General features: G+C 34.5%; 1 protein-coding gene across 1 annotated transcript; it reads left to right on the forward strand.

Annotated features, from left to right (window-relative positions):
* Positions 1-1,793: 1,793 nt before the first annotated feature.
* Positions 1,794-17,818, forward strand: LOC117100735 (protein phosphatase 1B-like). The gene is made up of 6 exons (XM_033240528.1): positions 1,794-1,944; positions 5,943-6,965; positions 8,897-9,014; positions 9,809-9,920; positions 10,872-10,929; positions 15,365-17,818. Exons 2-6 carry the CDS (start codon positions 6,120-6,122, stop codon positions 15,458-15,460), a joined length of 1,230 nt encoding a protein of 409 aa, XP_033096419.1. The 5' UTR covers positions 1,794-1,944; positions 5,943-6,119; the 3' UTR covers positions 15,461-17,818.
* Positions 17,819-18,154: the final 336 nt, after the last annotated feature.

Here is an 18,154-nt window from a genome sequence, read left to right on the forward strand (position 1 = left end):
AAAGGAAATGATTTTTTATTTCAGGAGAAGCAATACAGATATGGATCAACTCATTGTCAATAATGAAAGTGTAACTAAAACATCAGAACATAAATATTTGGGTATCATCATAGATGATAAATTAAACTGGAATAAGCACACGCAAGGTGTTTATTCCAAGTCAACTCAACGTCTTCATTTATTTAGGAAACACTCTCTCTTCTATCAGAGTGTAATAAAATCAGTTATCTGCTTCCGTTGTATTGCCATGGTTCAGCAGCCTTACAAAGAAAAATAGTAAACAAATTAAGAAAATAACCAGAGTGGCAGGAAAAATTATTGGTATGGAGCTTCCAAGTATAAGCAGTCTTTGTGATAAGTCTGCCCTTACGAAACTAGATAAAATATTACAGAATGAGTCTCACCCACTTTTCGGATACATACCGTAACTTTTAACAAATCAGGAAGAATCAGATAAACTCTTTAAAAAAAAAAAATCGGTTAAAGAATTCATTCATACGTACCTCACACATGTCAGCTCTATAGTCAATTCTCCAGATAATCAGTATTATTTAGGTACCTTTGCTGTTTAAGCTCAATTCCACTGTCTTTCTCTTTAGTTAAGTTAGTTAAGATTTTTGGTGCTATTTTGTGATATATTTATATTTGTGTTTGTGGTTTTTGTTTTTAATGTATAAGCACAGGAAAGCAAATCTCATGTATATTTTTTGTATATGTGACAATAAATTTATCTTGAATCTTGAATCTTGAACATATGGGGTCCCGGCTCGAATCCTAGAGCATCTTTTCTCACACTTGCAGATTCGTTTGTATATAATATAAAATAAACGTGCCAACAATAAGCAAGCTCATTTAGCAAGACATAAACTCAGAAACCATGTATGTAGTTACGTCCATTTTTTGAGTGTCTGCGCCCGCCGCCAAAACTACGATTTTGGAAGTTTTGCTGCGTATTACACGCGAAAACTCCAAAATCGGAGTTTTCATAACTTTTATTCAAATCTCCGATTTCGGAATTTCTGGGTAGGCCTACTATTAATTAAACAAGTCTCTCATATTATAGAGAGAGAGAAAAACGTTTAATCAACCCTCCGATTTTGGAGGTATTGCATACTATACGCGAAAACTCCAAAATCTGAGTTTTCAAACTTTCAATCAAACCTCCGATTTCGGAGTTTCTGCGTACTCATTATACGCGAAAACTCCAAAATCGGAGTTTTCTCGGGTCACATAGGCCTAGTACGAAACCGGAGTTTTGGCGGCGGGCGCAGACACTCCAATTTCGGAGTAACTGGCTACATACAGAAATTTCCTGTAGATGAGATCCGTCAGTCCGCGAGAATCAGAATTGTTTCAACTTTTTTTAGATTATGAATTCGGCGTTTCTTGCTTTTGCGTCAGAAATTGCTCTAGTGAGAATCATTCTTACTAAAAGTTAAGGTCATTTGAATGACAACAGCACTCAACTGACAACGATTTATTGTAGGATGTTATTTATTATGTTTCTGATACGAATCAATTCTTTGCCCGGTTTCGTTGCAAAAGGATAATTGGATTAGGCCAATGTGGTTCTCTCAGAGAGCAAACAAAGGCGTTTCCCCCCGAAAAGCTACCCAAAGTCATTGCGATGTCCTATTAATTCACATTACCTGGGACTGGCACAGCCAACTAACAAAACGGTTATTTTTTCCAGGATTTACGTTAAGCCATTGTTTCATGGTTATGCTACAGTAAACTATTGTTAGGAAGCTTTTCATTGATAACACTGTACGTATCTTTGATTGCATGATCTATTTTGGTAAGCTGTCTTGAAATAGAAGATGACGTCATTTGTATTAGCCAATAACGTATTTCTAAATGAAGGTTAACCAATGAGATCGCTTGAAAACGAATTTGGACGGCTTCAACGTTTGGGACCAGGCAGGAGAAGGTGTTTAGTTTTTCGTAAGTTCAATTAATTTGGGCTCCTTTTAGCATGAAAGTTGTAATTTACTGGGTTGGTTTAATTATAGCACATGATTTGATACATTTCGAAATACATTGCATTCTTAAAGTGGACTGTTTATGGGCTGTTCGCTGTAGGCCTAGATTATCACTTGCACAGCAGCCTCGCCTGCGTGTACGCAGCGCAGTGGAGAGTGCTGTGCAGTGCCAGTAGCATTCACAGCATTGTAGTATTGGAGTATGAGCTATTTCATCTACCTTTTTACGGTACGATACGTATACCAAGCACATAATTATTATGCTTGTTGTAAATGAAAATAATATAGCGTAATTAATGCTTTGCATAGAAATGTGTTTATGTACAGTGTTGTTTATTTTTTCAGCCGAGCCTAAAGTTTACTACGGCAACACATTGACCTTCCCTTTTTTATAGTTTGAACTTGAAGTTTTATTTGATTAAATTAAATTATGGCTTGACCTTTGTGGCTGATTCAAGTCATGGCATCTTTTTTATTCCCCAACCTTTAAATAATAATAATAAAAAAAATTTAATAAGCTCTTACAAATATCTCTTAGTTCTATTCCATTTTAAAATCCGCTTGATTACCTATAACCTAAAATAAAGTTAATTGTCCCAATCAATCCCAAGCTCTTGGCCTAACTTTAGCCTTGCCCTACAATGTCGAGTTTTATATTTTGATGTCAGTAGAGGTAAACCTTTGACCACAAGCTGTACAGTAGGAACGAGTGGGGTTAGGTTTGAGAACCCCTCACATTGACTGGGTACCGTAAAGGAAGCATTGAGACTATTACTGTTGTAGACATTTTAAATTATATAGCTAGAAAATGAATGATTTGAATAATAACACATTATATCGTCATTGCGTACTTATAAAATCCGCATACGCTATAAAACTAAAAGAAAATGCATACTCTTGGAGTCCGTACTGAGCCCAAAAATCCGCAATGAAAATATGACGTGTTTAATGTGTGAATCTCAATTTTTCAACTTTAATTTTACAAGATTGTAATATTAAGGCAGAACTCTGAGGTAAACTTTGCAGATGTAATTTATTGTGACACTGTCCATCGAAGCTGTCACTGGCAGTCGATGCCAGCTTCATCAGGTGTGTGAAGTAGAAAATGAAAACTAAGAGAAAACCACTTAAATATAATATGCATATTACAGTACACAATGTTACAAGATTGAGATTATTATACAGATACAAATCTTTACTTCGTCAACTTCAATTGGAAAAAAGGAGTATCTAGTTCGACATAAATACCAGAGCAGGTACTCACTCATTTTTATGCATACCCCTACCTTGTCCATTAATAGAATAAAAACATATTTAAGAGCTTGAACTTGATTTTTCCCAAAAATGTTGTTGCCTTTTCAAAAATTTTAGGACTGTTCATTCATGTTTTGGATTCTTATTCATGGATTTTAAAATTTGTGTGACAGCTTCTATTCCTTACGGTACATAGACCACAATAAATTATACTGTATGAAGGTTCATTCATTAATTTTTGCTTGGTTCAGGAAAAAATATTTGCTATCATTTAAATAGGATTATGATAGGGCAATTTTGGAAGAGTGTGTTTTTCTATTTATTATTTAAATGATGGAACAAAGATTCTTATTTATACTATTTTAATTCAGAATGCAATTCCATCAGCACTGTGTCATCTTCTGTCTTATGATGCAGGCAGAATGAATGAACTCTGGCTCGGGACTAAAAAAAAAAATCCTTTACATCTCAGTTTTAGGCCAGTAGCTAAAAAAGTTGCCCATATTTATATAAATAAGATTTTGTTTAAGTTACTGTAAAGTGACTATCATTAATGTTTCCATTATGGTTTTGACAGGCACAAACAAATCATTCAAACAGTTTAAAAGCTGATTATTGACAAAACAACGAATGCCTTCAATTTGTAGCAAGTAGGGTAGTAGTGAGTAAACGAGAGAGCACCTTTAGCCCATTTGAGACTCTCTTTACAACAGTTCAGTGTATGCACTGACTGATACATGCTTATTTTTCTTATTCAGTTGTGATGAAAAAAATAGATTTCTTCATCAAGAGAATTCAACTTCGCAATGGGCCAGGGTCCTAATTTCCCTACAGCACCGACAGCAATTGCTTTAGAAAGGGTCTTGCACTGCTGTTGCAAATCCTAGGCTCGACAGCAAGATTTTTGTTTTCGAGTCACCTGACCCAGGCCCAGCAATGGTTTATACACTTGCATTAATAGAATAGGCATATCATATTATAATTTACGAAGCTTGATGCTGTAGAAGAAGAATAAATTGCTGTTATAGAGCCATACTGTAGCCCTCAGCAACTATTTGCTGAATGGAGCATTTTGAGGAAACTTTATTACCTTGTGGCCATTATTTTTTTTCGCAAATTTCTAATGTGACCTTTGTCAATTGAAAAATTGAAAAAAAAAAATAAATAAATAGAATTAAATAAGTTGGGATAAATAAAACTTTATCCCAACCACTGCCACCAATAAATCTCCAAGTTAAGTAGGAAATCTTATTTACTTCAAAGCAACTGGTTGTCTTGATAATATCCATCAGCTGCAAAAGGCCAATCCCAGAGCCTTTCCAGGCTCCTTACTACAACATAAGGTAAAGGTGAAGGTACTGTAGGAGAATAACCCATAACTTGCAACGTCATTGTGCTGAATTGCGTATGGGCGTGGTCTGTGACTACCTAGCAGCCGTAAGAGGCGCTTCATGGTAGCTACATATTTACATCATTCCACAATGACAGGGGCTGAAATGAACCATAATATCGGGGTAACCCCCTACTCTTCCAAAAGATGCAATGGGTTCTTTACAGTGCACACGAGCCAGATGTATACACTGGACCTCCATTTTAAGTCCTTATCCGAGAAGACTTGGTTCTACCAACCAAACCATGGGCGAGGAGCGGCTGGAACCAGCGCCGATGTTAAAGCCATAGCTAGCAGCGCCCCTGCCTTACCGCTCCGCCACTCGTCTTGACTTGGTTTTGTTAGACTTGATGATATTGCTGATGCACATTTTTCTGAATATTGAGGGTTGGATTTACATAGAAACATACACTTTTTGGTATCATGATTGTTGTAGATTTCAAATTAAAAAAAACGGTAAAGATTTTCTTTACAGTGGTATGTGTTCAGATCTATTATTATTCTTCATTCAATATCTTTTCCTGTCCTTGATTTTCAACATCGTACAAGGCCCTAGTTTATTGTCTTTTGTTATATAATTGATCTAGAATATATGCTGTTACTGGTTACCTCAGAGGCCTTGTGTTTAGCCTAATTGTAAAGCAATCAATAGTATACTGTAGTATTTAAGATAGACCATCATTTCTCCATGGTGAAGGTAACACTCAGTCTTTTAGAAGCCTTACAACTGTATGGCATCAACCTGTTATTTTTTATCCACAGTCCCAGTGAAATTGTTTGTATTGTGAGGACATTCATTACCTTTAAACTGTACAGTATATTACTGTAGGTCCCCACACCATTGAACACAAAATTGGGTTGATTTTAAGGGGGAGGGGGCAGCTTATACCCTGTGGAATTCCTTATTAGTCAAAATGCAATTGCACTGCATGCTTTATACAAAGCCAATATTTGATGTTTTTAAAAGTCAGTTACTCAATTCAAATTATACCCTGGGCTTTTTGCCTGAGATAAGACTGACGTAAAATTGGGCGTAAAGTAGGGAGTATTGCTACAGTACTTACAAAAAAATCAAGAAAATGTCTGACATCAATTGGTTTAAATTTTTTTAAGAATAATACCTTAATAGTGAAACCCTAATGGTTTCATATAAAAAAAAATTAAATTCAATTATATACTGATTTAATTGCTTCCTTTTTATATCGATTTTTAATAATTATAATTTTTTTTTTTTGATATTGTGTAACATTATGCAGAGCTTCTCGGTACCTCTATGACTGGACAACTTCCTGGTCATTTTTTTTTTATAATTGCAGTGAAATCCGGAAAACCAGGATATGATGACCTCATTGGCACTCATCAGCCACATAGCGAGTCACTGAGTGTTACATGTGTACAGTGTACATGTTATGACAAAGTTCTGAGTAGAACATGTACATACAACAGGTACAGTAAAGAAAAAAAATTATCAAATATCACTGACTTCTGTGAGTATGGGGTCATTCTTAGAGAAGCCAAAGACTGAGAAAGAAAACACGAGCGGAAGTGGGAATGGCCTATCCTATGGCATCTGTAGCATGCAAGGATGGCGTATGGAAATGGAAGACGCACATACTGTTAAGATCGGCTTGCCATTTAACATGCATGATTGGTCATTTTTTGCTATATTTGACGGCCATGCGGGGCCTAAAGTGGCACGGTATTCGGCAGAGCATCTGCTTGATGAAATTTTAAATAACTCTGATTTTAAAGGTACTGAACAACCGGTTGAAAAACTGGAACCAACAATAGACAACATTGTTAAAGGTATAAGGACAGGATTTCTAAATATTGATGCTAAAATCTGCAGTTGGACTGAAACTGTTCATGGAAATGAAAGAAGTGGGTCTACAGCTGTAGGTGTACTAATCTCCCCAACGCACTACTTTTTCATTAACTGTGGTGATTCCAGGGGAGTTCTCTGCCAAAATGGCCAACCAGTTTATAGTACTCAAGATCATAAGCCAGGGAATCCCGAAGAGATGGAACGCATTGTAAGAGCCGGTGGTCAAGTTTACTTACAAAGAGTCAACGGATCACTAGCGGTTTCCCGGGCATTGGGGGATTACGATTACAAGTTAGTACGCGACAAGCCTGCCATTGAGCAACTAGTGTCGCCTGAACCAACAGTTACTGTGCGGGAACGCAGTGATGAGGATCAGTTTATCGTTTTAGCTTGTGATGGTATTTGGGATGTTATGAAGAATGAAGATGCATGTCAGTATATACTGAATCGACTACAAATATCACACGACTTAAAAGACATCTGTAGTCAAGTTGTGGATACCTGTTTATTTAAGGTAATGTATAATTATAAATATCTTTGCATATAAATATAATAGTTTTTCATTGTTACATTTGTTGTATTCATTCTGCTTGTACAGTATTTGTACACAGCATATCACTTTATGTACAATAATTTCTTATAATATTTTTTAATCTATCGCATCACACTTTATATAAACATTAAGGTTTTGTGAGACTAAACAGAATCTCCATGATTTAGTACTGTAGTAAATACCCAGGATACAAACCATGGCACCCGGAAAACAAGCTATTCTGTTATTTACCATTGACCAACTTTCACATTTTTTTCTGTAGGATAGGCCTACAGTCCAGTATTAGTACCGAGGCAAACTTCAGTTAATGTGGTTTGTTTTCAGATTTATAAAAATTATCTAAAAATAATAAATATACTAAAATTTTTTATGGGTAATAAGGTTCTTGAATTTGATTTTAAAGCAAGCCTATGATATCATTGCCACACTTTCACAGCTTAACCCTTGACATCCCCTGTCTTCAGCTTGATTACAATTATGTTCATTTGCTAGTGTAGCCCCAAGGACTCTAGGTCCCCAGTTAGCCAACACTCTAGCAATGATATTATGATATTGATGAATCATTTGATTTTAGTTTGTTTTATTTTATTTTGTATTCTACTGTACACCTTCCTATCCCTTTCATTCTTCCATTTATTTGATCATATTGTTTTGTTGAATCAGAATTGTGTGTTTGAATTTGAATTTTGTGTCTTAAGATCTACCTTTCAGCAGATTTACTGTAATATGTGGCATGTGTTAATATTAAATGATAAGTTTATAAATTCTTTAAAATGCCATAGAAATAAACAGCAGATGTTCTTTCTCTGAAATGTCAAACTGCTATTCAGTGGATTGTCTTATTTTTAGAATAATGACATCATTCCACATGTAAAGCCCTTCAGATTATGTTTACCTGGAGAGATGGCTGACATTGTATCTTTTAAAGAAGACTTGAATCTGGAGAAAATCTAAATGAGTGTACATTTATATGGAAGAATGTTTGCCATTTATATACTGTACACGTTACAGTATTACAAGTTTAATATATACCATAGGCCTATAACGTACATTTTATAAAAATCATTTTGACTCTTTGTCCACTCTATCAAATTTTATGTTATAAATCTGTGTGATGTGGTGTACCCAAATAAGGCATGATGATGTCATATTACACCCAAATATTGACATGTCACAGTTATTTGTCACATACAATTTAATAATTTGGACAAAGCTTTAGCTTCATTAACATCTACTAATGGTTATATTTTGTTATAAATATTTTGTACTTCTGTGAGAAAAATTACTCCTTCCAGCATCTTTGATACATGCCAGTTGGCATTTCAATGTGAGTTCTGTAAGTGTTTTCATAGTCTACAAAAATGCAAACAAAATTTGTTAGTCACCAGACAGGGACAGTGTTAGTGGGCGGGGCAGCTGGAAACGTCAGTTGTAAATCTGACAAGGAAAAAATTAAAAGTTAATTGATGAGCCAGACTACAAAAGGCTCTGCTTGATGCCAGTAGCATTCATTTCTATACAATAAAGTTTAATCGCCATCATTGGATTTAATTTCTTGTGAAACGTCCATTATTTGATCTAACATTTTTGACACATTTGTTTTTATAGCTTCGCTTTACTTGCTTGGTGATTATTTACAATAGTCTTACATTATTTTAAATCCCAGATTTTTATAAAATTGAAGTTGGCATTATAAGTTTCGTTGTTTAATTCAACTTGTTAATTTATTTAGTATTCTCTAATTTTATTTTTGTGTTTTAAATGTCATTTTATTTGCCAAGTAAAATAATTGTGTGTGTATTTTTTGGTCACTTATACTGTATAATTAAGGAACAATAGAAATTCTTAAATTTTAGTGATATTAATGATTTGATAATGGCATTGCATTCCAGGGTAGCCGTGACAACATGAGCATAACAATAATAAGTTTGAAAGCCATCCCTGAAGTATCTGAAGAAGCTATCCAAAAAGATAAAGAATTAGATGATTGGTTAGAAAAAAAGATAACAGGTAAGATTTCTATTATGTTTTCTTGGGTAATAGAATTAGACATACTGTACGATCACTTTCAAGATTTTTTGAAGAATTGTTATTACATTTATCAAATTTATTTTATTTATGTTAATACATAACAATGCTTTAATACTCTTCTGATAATGATCTCATCTATTACATTCAAAATTCAAGATGTCTTATGGTAAGTATTAAAAAGATATGTTGAGATTCTCATTCATGTATTGACACATTCAAATTCAGTGTATTAAAGGGCCATGTTTACTATAGAACAAACAAATAAAATTCAGTATGTAAATTTTGTGTGTGTAAAGCACCAACAAATACACAGCAAACAAATAATGCAAACATTTGTAAAAGTTATCTGTGTTGGTAGAATCTTAATTTTCTTGTTTGCAATTAAATGTGTAAAATGCAAGTTCCTGCATAATGCAATTGTCTTGTCAGCACCAAGTATCAGATGGTTATCTGCCGATGTGCAATGCTTTGGACAGGCCTGGAAATGTAACCTTGTGCCATAAATAGCTATCTTCATAAAATTCTTTAAGCATCAGTTGATATCCATACAATATATAGAAAAAAAAAAATGCCTCTTACAAATGCCTCTGGTGAATTGTGCAATGTTTGCCAGTTTTGTGCTCGCACACAGTTTACAGATCCCTGGATTTGTAGTTTATAATGTATTTGCTCTTAAATATTTTACATGCATTATATTTTTTACATGCTGTGGGGCCTTTTGGTAGTAAATTTCAATCTTTGGTCTTTTATGAAATTTTTATATTTGTCCGTAGAAATATTTGATAAGTCTGCAAATAAGGAAGAAGTTGACATACCTTATGTACTGCATGTAATCAATGAGGAAGACGTTGGTCAGTTTCCCCCTGGAGGTGGACTGCAGGCCAAGTAAGTAATATGTATCAATGATGATGAATTGATCATCATGCTGATATAATAACAATATTGGGTAGAGCAGTCACTTCATGAAGTGCATACCTCTGCCCTGTGCCTGAATACCGAACAATATGGAGTACTGTAGTATCACGTGGCAATATGGAGTGCTGTAGTATCACGTGGTATCGTGACGTAACACTGTAGTACTCTATGATAGGTGATTTTGTTTCTTTCTGCCCTGTGCCTGAATACCAAACAATGTGAAGGACCATTCCATTATTTTCTTTTATGCTCGAGGTGGGGGGGGGGAATCAATTTTTTTTTTTGTGACTTTGACCTTGTTCTTTGACATTTTCTTTCCAAAATTTAACCACTTCTTTCAATATTATGTACCATTTCACTAAATTTTATGGTGATCCAAACATTCATTAGTTTTTTTCGTTATCTAGTTCAGCGGTGAATACATGAGCCTATTTTGGTGGAGGTAATAATCAATAATACTTGATATGTTTGTTAATACAGTTAAACTTGCCTAATTCGACTTCGCCAAAATCGAATAATTTCTAAGTTGATCTTATTTTACATGCCACATTGTTGTGTTTTCACTTAACCATCTGTAAGTCGAATTTTATCAAAGTCAAACAATTTACAATGCCATTTTGGATTCAACTTAAGCAAGTTCAAATGTAGCTGGAAAGTGGAATGAAAACATGGGAGTACAATGTAACCTAAAAAAATAATACAACAAACTACAGTATCAGTTTCCGTTGTAAACTTGCACACTGTTGTATCAACATTGTAATACTATGTCTTCCAAAACATGTGCCTGGGAATTGTTTTGAAATGGGAACAAGATAGTGAGAATTTTATATTGCCAAGTATTCTGTGTAAGTCTGTAAATTATTGATCATCAAAAGGTGACAAAATTATTATTTTTGTTTCTTTTTTGTGTGTGGTGAATAGACGGGCAAAGATTGAAGAGATCATGCAGAGTATACACCCTACATACAAGAAAGAAGAGGTAGGAAATATCTAGAATAAAATCCTTGTCTGTGCTAATAAATTAATAAATGTTGTTAATTGCATCATAGCGGTATGAAATAATGATTGTGTTGTTTATGACTAGAAATTCAACATGTCTCCACATAAGAGGAGATTGTTAAAATTTAAGATGTTGAGATAGTGACTGTGTGAAATCCTGTATGTTGCATTCATTTCAATCTCGACTGTCTATAGATAAACTTGTGAAAATGTAACTATATGTATCAAGAGAAAAATATATATCTCCTTTTAGTAGTGTCATAATTCCTGAAATTGAGCAAGACTAAATGAGGCTCTTCATCGATGAACCAGGATGAAAAGATAATACAGCTGTGTATTATTTTCAATTTATCTCTTTTTTTGAGATAGATATAATTTTATATATGGAGAGTCTACTTAGCAGTGTTTTCCATTAACATTTACAATTTAGATTCTGTAATAAATGGAAATGAAACATAAGATTATATAATCTGAATAAAACAATGAATGTCTGTTATATGGGCCTACAGTTACGTATGAGACTCTATACAAGTTTAACCTCAAGACGTACACCTTGAGAACTGATTTGTCGAGGCTAATTTTATATACATGAGTAATTGTTCATTTGTGTAAATTATAAAATTATTTTAATTATTGATGTTCTCCATATCTCATGATGAGTATTCAAGAAGGAATACGAATATAAATGTATAAATAATTTTATTCCATCAATCTTCTTTTTCTATTGTTTAGACACAAATTTATTGTATTCAATTTCAGTCTCTCAAATTATGCATTTTACTCTCCAATTTTTTCCTAATTGTATGTATTGATGTAACTGGTATTGTAGAAGTGTATCAAAGAACATAATTGTATGTTTGTTAATATTTATCTAAAAGAAAGAGAAACAGTAAAATTTTATTAATATACAGTCACATTCCAGTAATCTTTTGCAGTTTAAAAATATTCTGAACTTCCATAATGAGCATTTATTAATTTAATAACATTGTATTGCTTTTTGTTGATCGTGGCATACGTTACAAATACAGGCATTGAAAGAAACTCTTGCAATCTTGCTGCCAAATTTTGTTGTTGGCTCACTCTACAAAAAATCATCCTTATATAACTGTTTAAAATGAGTTCTCCATGCTTTTATAGGTTGACATATAGTGTGTAGTCTCACTTAAGTACCTGCTTGCTCAAAGTAGATAAGATTCACTGCATACCAACAATAAATCATCAGATGTTTGCTTTCAAATCTGACTCAAGTAATAAAGCACTGCTTTCTTTGTATTATCACTTAATGTGTCATGTATGTAGTCGTGTTCATTCTTAATAATTACATTTCCCCTGAAATTAAATTTAGTTATAAAGTGCTTTCCTGTATATATGAATATACAAACTTGGTAAATGTTCTGTGGCTTATGGGCTATGGACACGGCCACTCTTTTGCGCAATGCATAACATTATTTTACACACAAAGACGTCGCCACCCATTAGCCAACGGCGGTGGAAGCGGGTGGGGGCAGGGGGTAAATTGGCCCACCCACTTATTATTATCATTTTTATTATTATTATTATTATTTGATGCTTAGACACCTTGTTTATTTGTGTCTTATAAGTTGACCTATTATTATCATTATAAAATATAGAAATTTTTTTTCATTTTCTAACGAGCATTAGGCCTAAAAGTTTCCTTTTTGAGTTGAGCAACCAAATGTTAATTGACGTCTGCATACGCGCATCTCTAAAGTTTCCTTGAAAGCCACCCAAAAGCATGAAGAAAAAATTGCCTGGCTTCGTAAATTCTGTATTTAGGCATATGGGGGGAGGTAGGCACTCTTAATGGAGTGACGCTCTAGTTCTCTTTATGCTAAACACGAAGATGTATAGTAGTGTAACTGATTGGCTTACAGTAAACCTTCAAACTAGCGGAATATAACCACATTTAAACTCCACCTAATTTAATGAAAACAGTAAGATAATTAATTAAAGCCATTTTTAAAAATAAAGTTCTCTGAAGGTTAACTACAAAATTTACAGTGCAATGTAGTTAATGTGTTATAGGTTGTAAATATTAAGTAAAAAAAATCTTTTGAATAAAGATATCTTCCGCTTGACATTAGGAATTACATTTTACGAAATGATAGGCTATGTCAAGTGTTATATTGAACAGTGGCAGATTCAAGGGCGAACCCAGTCAGCACAGGCCCCAAACCTCCTAATTTTTTCAAAATTATTTAAAAAAAAATTGGAGAAAACAGACAAAATTTGTATTCAACTTTTAATCTGAGAGTGCCATTTCCGGCCATCTAGAGGTGTCATAAATTTAAATTTTTTCTTACCTCAGCCCCAACAGTTGTGGGGATGAGGTGGGTGGACATTCTATTTGCACAAAACCCTCCCTGGGTCCCCTCTATTTCGACTTCTTGGACCCACCATGGTTGGAGTATCATTTCCGGGCTACATAGAAGGGTAATTTTTATCCATCGAGGGAAAAGTGAAGTTTTCGTCGGGGAACCCATATCAAGAATAACCCTCATGATAAATAATTCATTGAGAGCGTGGAAGCAATTCTAATTTTAAAACTGAGAGTGTAATTTCCCGCCATCTAGAGGTGCCATAATCACAAATTTTCTTTACCTCAGTCCGAACCATGGTGGGGCTGAGGTGGTGTAGATCCTCCATCTGCTAAAGTACCAGTGGCGACTTCAAGGGGACCCAGCTGGCCTTGCCCCCCCCCCCAAGTTGTTAAACAAAATGGAGATATAAAGATAATTATATTCAAATTTTATGTCTGAAAGTACAATTTCCGGCCATCTAGAGGTGCCATTATCACAAATTTTCTCACCTCAGCCCCAACCATGGTGGGGCTGAGGTAGTGTAGATCTTCTTTCTGTGAATGTACCCTTCTGGGCCCTTCTATTTCAAATTCCTGGATCCTCCACTGGAAGTACAACAAATATGAAGTCATATTACAATACTTTGGTGCCTATAATAACTTATAAAATTCACCAAATTTTGTAAAATATCCGTAGCTTCCAGGGGGCCCCGCCCTACCCCACTGGTGGCCCCCTGCCCCCAGCCTAGATGCTCATTTCGCTCGCATACTTGGCCTTAACAACTGGCCCCCACTTTCAAAAGCGTTCCGCCACCATTTTCATTAGCCCTCGCTTATCTCACCACAAACAGCAATCAATGAGTTACTAACAATTCTACTGATATTTTTCTACTATGAAATAAAAATACTGTGACAAAAGTATAGTACAATTTTTATTTCTTGACTATTAAAATGGTATGATGATTATATACTGAAATTTATTTTTTGCAATCAGATTTCAAGAAAAAGACCTTTAAAAAACTAATAAAGAATCATTAAGTTAAAAAATAAAATCAGTTTTCAATTATATGCAGATAGTTTGTTTTAAAAATCCTTTAACATTCTGCCAGAAATTTAAGGGTATATGCAATGACTTTGTTTAATTATACAAATTAAACAATTCAGCTATTTTTTTTTAAATTTTATTTTCTTGTGTATATTAGTTTTAAACCAGTCCAGACTATCAAATTTTATTTGACAAAAACATGTGAAGTGCCTAAATATGGTCATTGAAACTTTTTTGCTGGTAAATTTGTCCATTTCAATTCAGCTATGCGAGCAGTGTGAGGCGTTGCTCCTTTTGAGTGGTGTTTTAAATCCCAGATTTAGCTAACTTTAATTGATTATTACAAAACACACTTAACTGGTGCCCAACTAACTAAAGTAGTGCCCATGTTATCTATAATCAAAAGTTGAAAAATCAACACATAGCCTAGTTCTAGACTGCAATAATGTTCCTTTATTGAAAGATGGCTAGCCTACAGTAGACTATCTAGGCCTGTCAATATTGTTTTTAATTTTACATACACAAAATTTTTAGCTTTTGGCTGGTTATTTTTACCAGTAAAATTACCGGCTAAAACGATTTCGGGACACACGCCTCATGACTATATATGGGCATACAACCGTTTGTTTTTTAAAATTTGATAATCTGGATGGAGCTTAAGAGAGCTGTATATCATTACAAATATCTTATAGACTAAAATAGAACTAGAAGCTGTCTTTTAACCTGCCATTTTCATTGTTGCATTGAAATACATCAAAGCTAGAAGGTTTATGTATCTTCTTTTCTGGCTTTATAGGTTTCTTTGTCATAGAGTCATTCTCATTCTCACTTCTTTAATTTTTCGCCATATTAGAAGCTTATTTCTAACTCTCCTCCACCCTCCTTGGAATTTAATTTGCAAAAGCTCTGTTAAAAAAACCAATCATTCATTCATATTTACATTTTTTTTTTTTTTTTTTCGAAAAAAGTCATCCAATTTGTTTGAGCATGAAAATTAAAGGTATGAACTAAAAGGACAATCAGAATGTTTTGGACTTTTCATTTTTGCAGGGACTTAGTGGATGGTTACCTTCTATTCTACGGAGGGTACCCGACGAGGGTGAGTTAAATGAGGAGGGTGGGGAGGAGACCGGAATGCATGCTTGATAGTCGCACTCATTCACATTAAATTTTGTTGGAATTCCCAACTAAATCTAGCCAGATTGTATCATAGGCAACTAAATACAGATTTCAGGCTGGCTAAGGTAAGATTGAAAAGATGTCAGATGATTTAAAATGTGTGTGAATACAGTTGAAGAGATCAGACAAGAACAACAGGAATATGTAGTAGATTAAGTTAGGTTTCTTAAGTACAGGTGGCTCTTTTGTTTGCCCTTTTTGTTTGAATTGATGCCGCGATATTGGTTCATTTTTTGTAAGTTTTGAATTAATTGTACATTACAAAATACCATTTGATATTATTTGAATCAATTCAGTGTGTTTTGGAGTTGAACTATAAGAAGCAACAATTAATTTTTCAAGATAGGATGAGAGGAATGATTGATTTTACCATTTGTCTTTTAAGCTGGGCACACACTGCGCTGACGGTTGTTGGCCGACATTACCCCATGGAAAATGCAATGCGACAAGGAATGTGCAAAGCATAGTTTTTAATTAACAATTTGCTGAGACTGCCACCAACAGTCAGCAAACAGCATTAAATCCTTAAGCAGTCACAAATAGCAGAAAGAGATTCACACATCAGCGGTGTAAGGCTGAGTCGTTGTGCCCTGGGTGAAAACATATTCAGGCCTATGAATTTCAAAGTTTTCGCCAATCTACAGTAAAAACATGAATACGAAGGCTGAAAATACTGCACAAAAGCAATGTCAGTATTGTTAAAGAATACAATTATATCTTGTGACTATAAACCATAAAATCAACTTTATTTTCCCACACTCCGGGGCACCCGAGAGCCCATAGGTGTTACGCCATTGTTGAGTGCAGTGTGTGCTTGGCTTTACTGTATTCTCATGAAAACACTGAACGATGCTGATGGTGAACTTCATTCTTAATTCAAAAGACATTAACATTTGCTTAAAATGCATTAAATTATTGGGTTTTTTTTCTTGCTCCAAAAATCAGTACAAAGTTCAATCTTACAATGTTATTGATGAGTTAATAATTTTTCTATAAGAAAGTTGTCATTGTGGTATTACTTCATGTTAATAGTAAAGTATTTTTTTATGTTGCATGTTATGAATGTTCTTACTGAATGTTCAAAGAATATTAAAAAAAAATATTTACGATTGAGGTAACAAGAATTCACCTTTTTAAAAAAAATGTTGACTATGCTATGTTGTACTTTTTAAATTTTTGTTGATGAAATGACTATTGTACTGTACACCTAATCTCACCCAAGTAGAAATCTCTTCTACTTGGTTGGACTGCTCTATCCTTCCATCTTCTTTTAGATCTTTTGTGATATATTTCCCATTTCAATTTAAATTAATTTTGAGAAAATAATATGTGGTATTCTTTTTATGATAAATGGGACCAAGAGATGGTGTTTGTTAGTTTTTTTTTTTAGTACTGTACTGTAGGTATGTGTTTGCATGATCCGGTGCTAATGAGTGAAAAGCTGGTGCATTTGGAAAGAATGAAAACTGAGATGAGATTTCAGGTGGAGCCATGTATCATCAGGGTTTGATCTTGCTAGTCTATGCATTTGGAATATATGATTAATAATTAATCGAAGTAAATGTTTGGTATCTAAGAAGAAATCTTCATGTTTGGATGAAGTAGACCTTGGATAGGGTGTATGAGGGTAATGCTGCACCCATGATCTTGAATAGGATGGTTCTGAAATGGCATTGCACTCCTGTAACATGTCTTGTTAAAGAGATATTGGAATAGCATGGCAGTCATGTGCCATGTCATGGTCTTTCATAAATACGTATTGGGATAACTCTACAATTCTGTGTCATTTTCTTCTTATGAGGTATTGGGATGGCACTGTACTCTGTGACATGTCCAGGTTTCAGGAGGTATTGGGATAGCACTGTACTCTGTGACATGTCCTGGTTTGAGGAGGAACTGGGATGGCACTGCACTTCTGTGACATGTCTTGTTCTTTGATAAGTAAGAGGTACTTGGGATGGCACTGCACTTCTGTGACATATCTTGTTCTTTGATAAGAGGTGTTTGGGATGACACTGCACTCCTGTTATCATCATGGTCTTTGATATGATGTATTTGGATGGCACGATATACAGTATGATGCATCTAGATCAGATGTATCAGGATGGCATTGCACTACTCTAATTAATCTATATCAGGCGTATTGTGACAGCAATACTCCTGTGCAAGTCTACCTCTGTATCTTAGATACGTATTAGGATGGCAATGCCCATCTGGGACATGTCTAGAATTGGATGAATGTAGTGGTGATAGCAATGCACAAGTCTAGATCTTGGAACATATGTATTGGAAAGGTAATACATCCTGTGACACATGTCTAGATATTATGTCTAGATATTATGTCACATGGATTGTGACATCTAAATTTTGGGGACACATGCATTATCATGGAAATACATGTGACATGGTTAGGTTTTAGAAGACGCATATTGTGAAAGCAATACACACCTATAACCTGTTAAGATCATTGAACAGAGTATTGTGACAGCAGTACATTCCTATAAATGCAGGTCTTTGATGTTGCTTTGATTGTAATGACTTGTTTGCTGTTTTTATGTACAGTATTGTATTGTGTAGTAGGAAATCTCTGGTCTACTTATCAGTAGTGCCTTTAGTGGATTAGTGGAAAAGTAGACTTCTGTGCGTACATATTTATGTGTT

The sequence above is a fragment of the Anneissia japonica genome, unplaced genomic scaffold (assembly GCF_011630105.1).
Source record: "Anneissia japonica isolate Jap-2015-1 unplaced genomic scaffold, ASM1163010v1 scaffold287912_len115618_cov164, whole genome shotgun sequence".
NCBI classification, from domain to species: Eukaryota; Metazoa; Echinodermata; class Crinoidea; order Comatulida; family Comatulidae; genus Anneissia; species Anneissia japonica.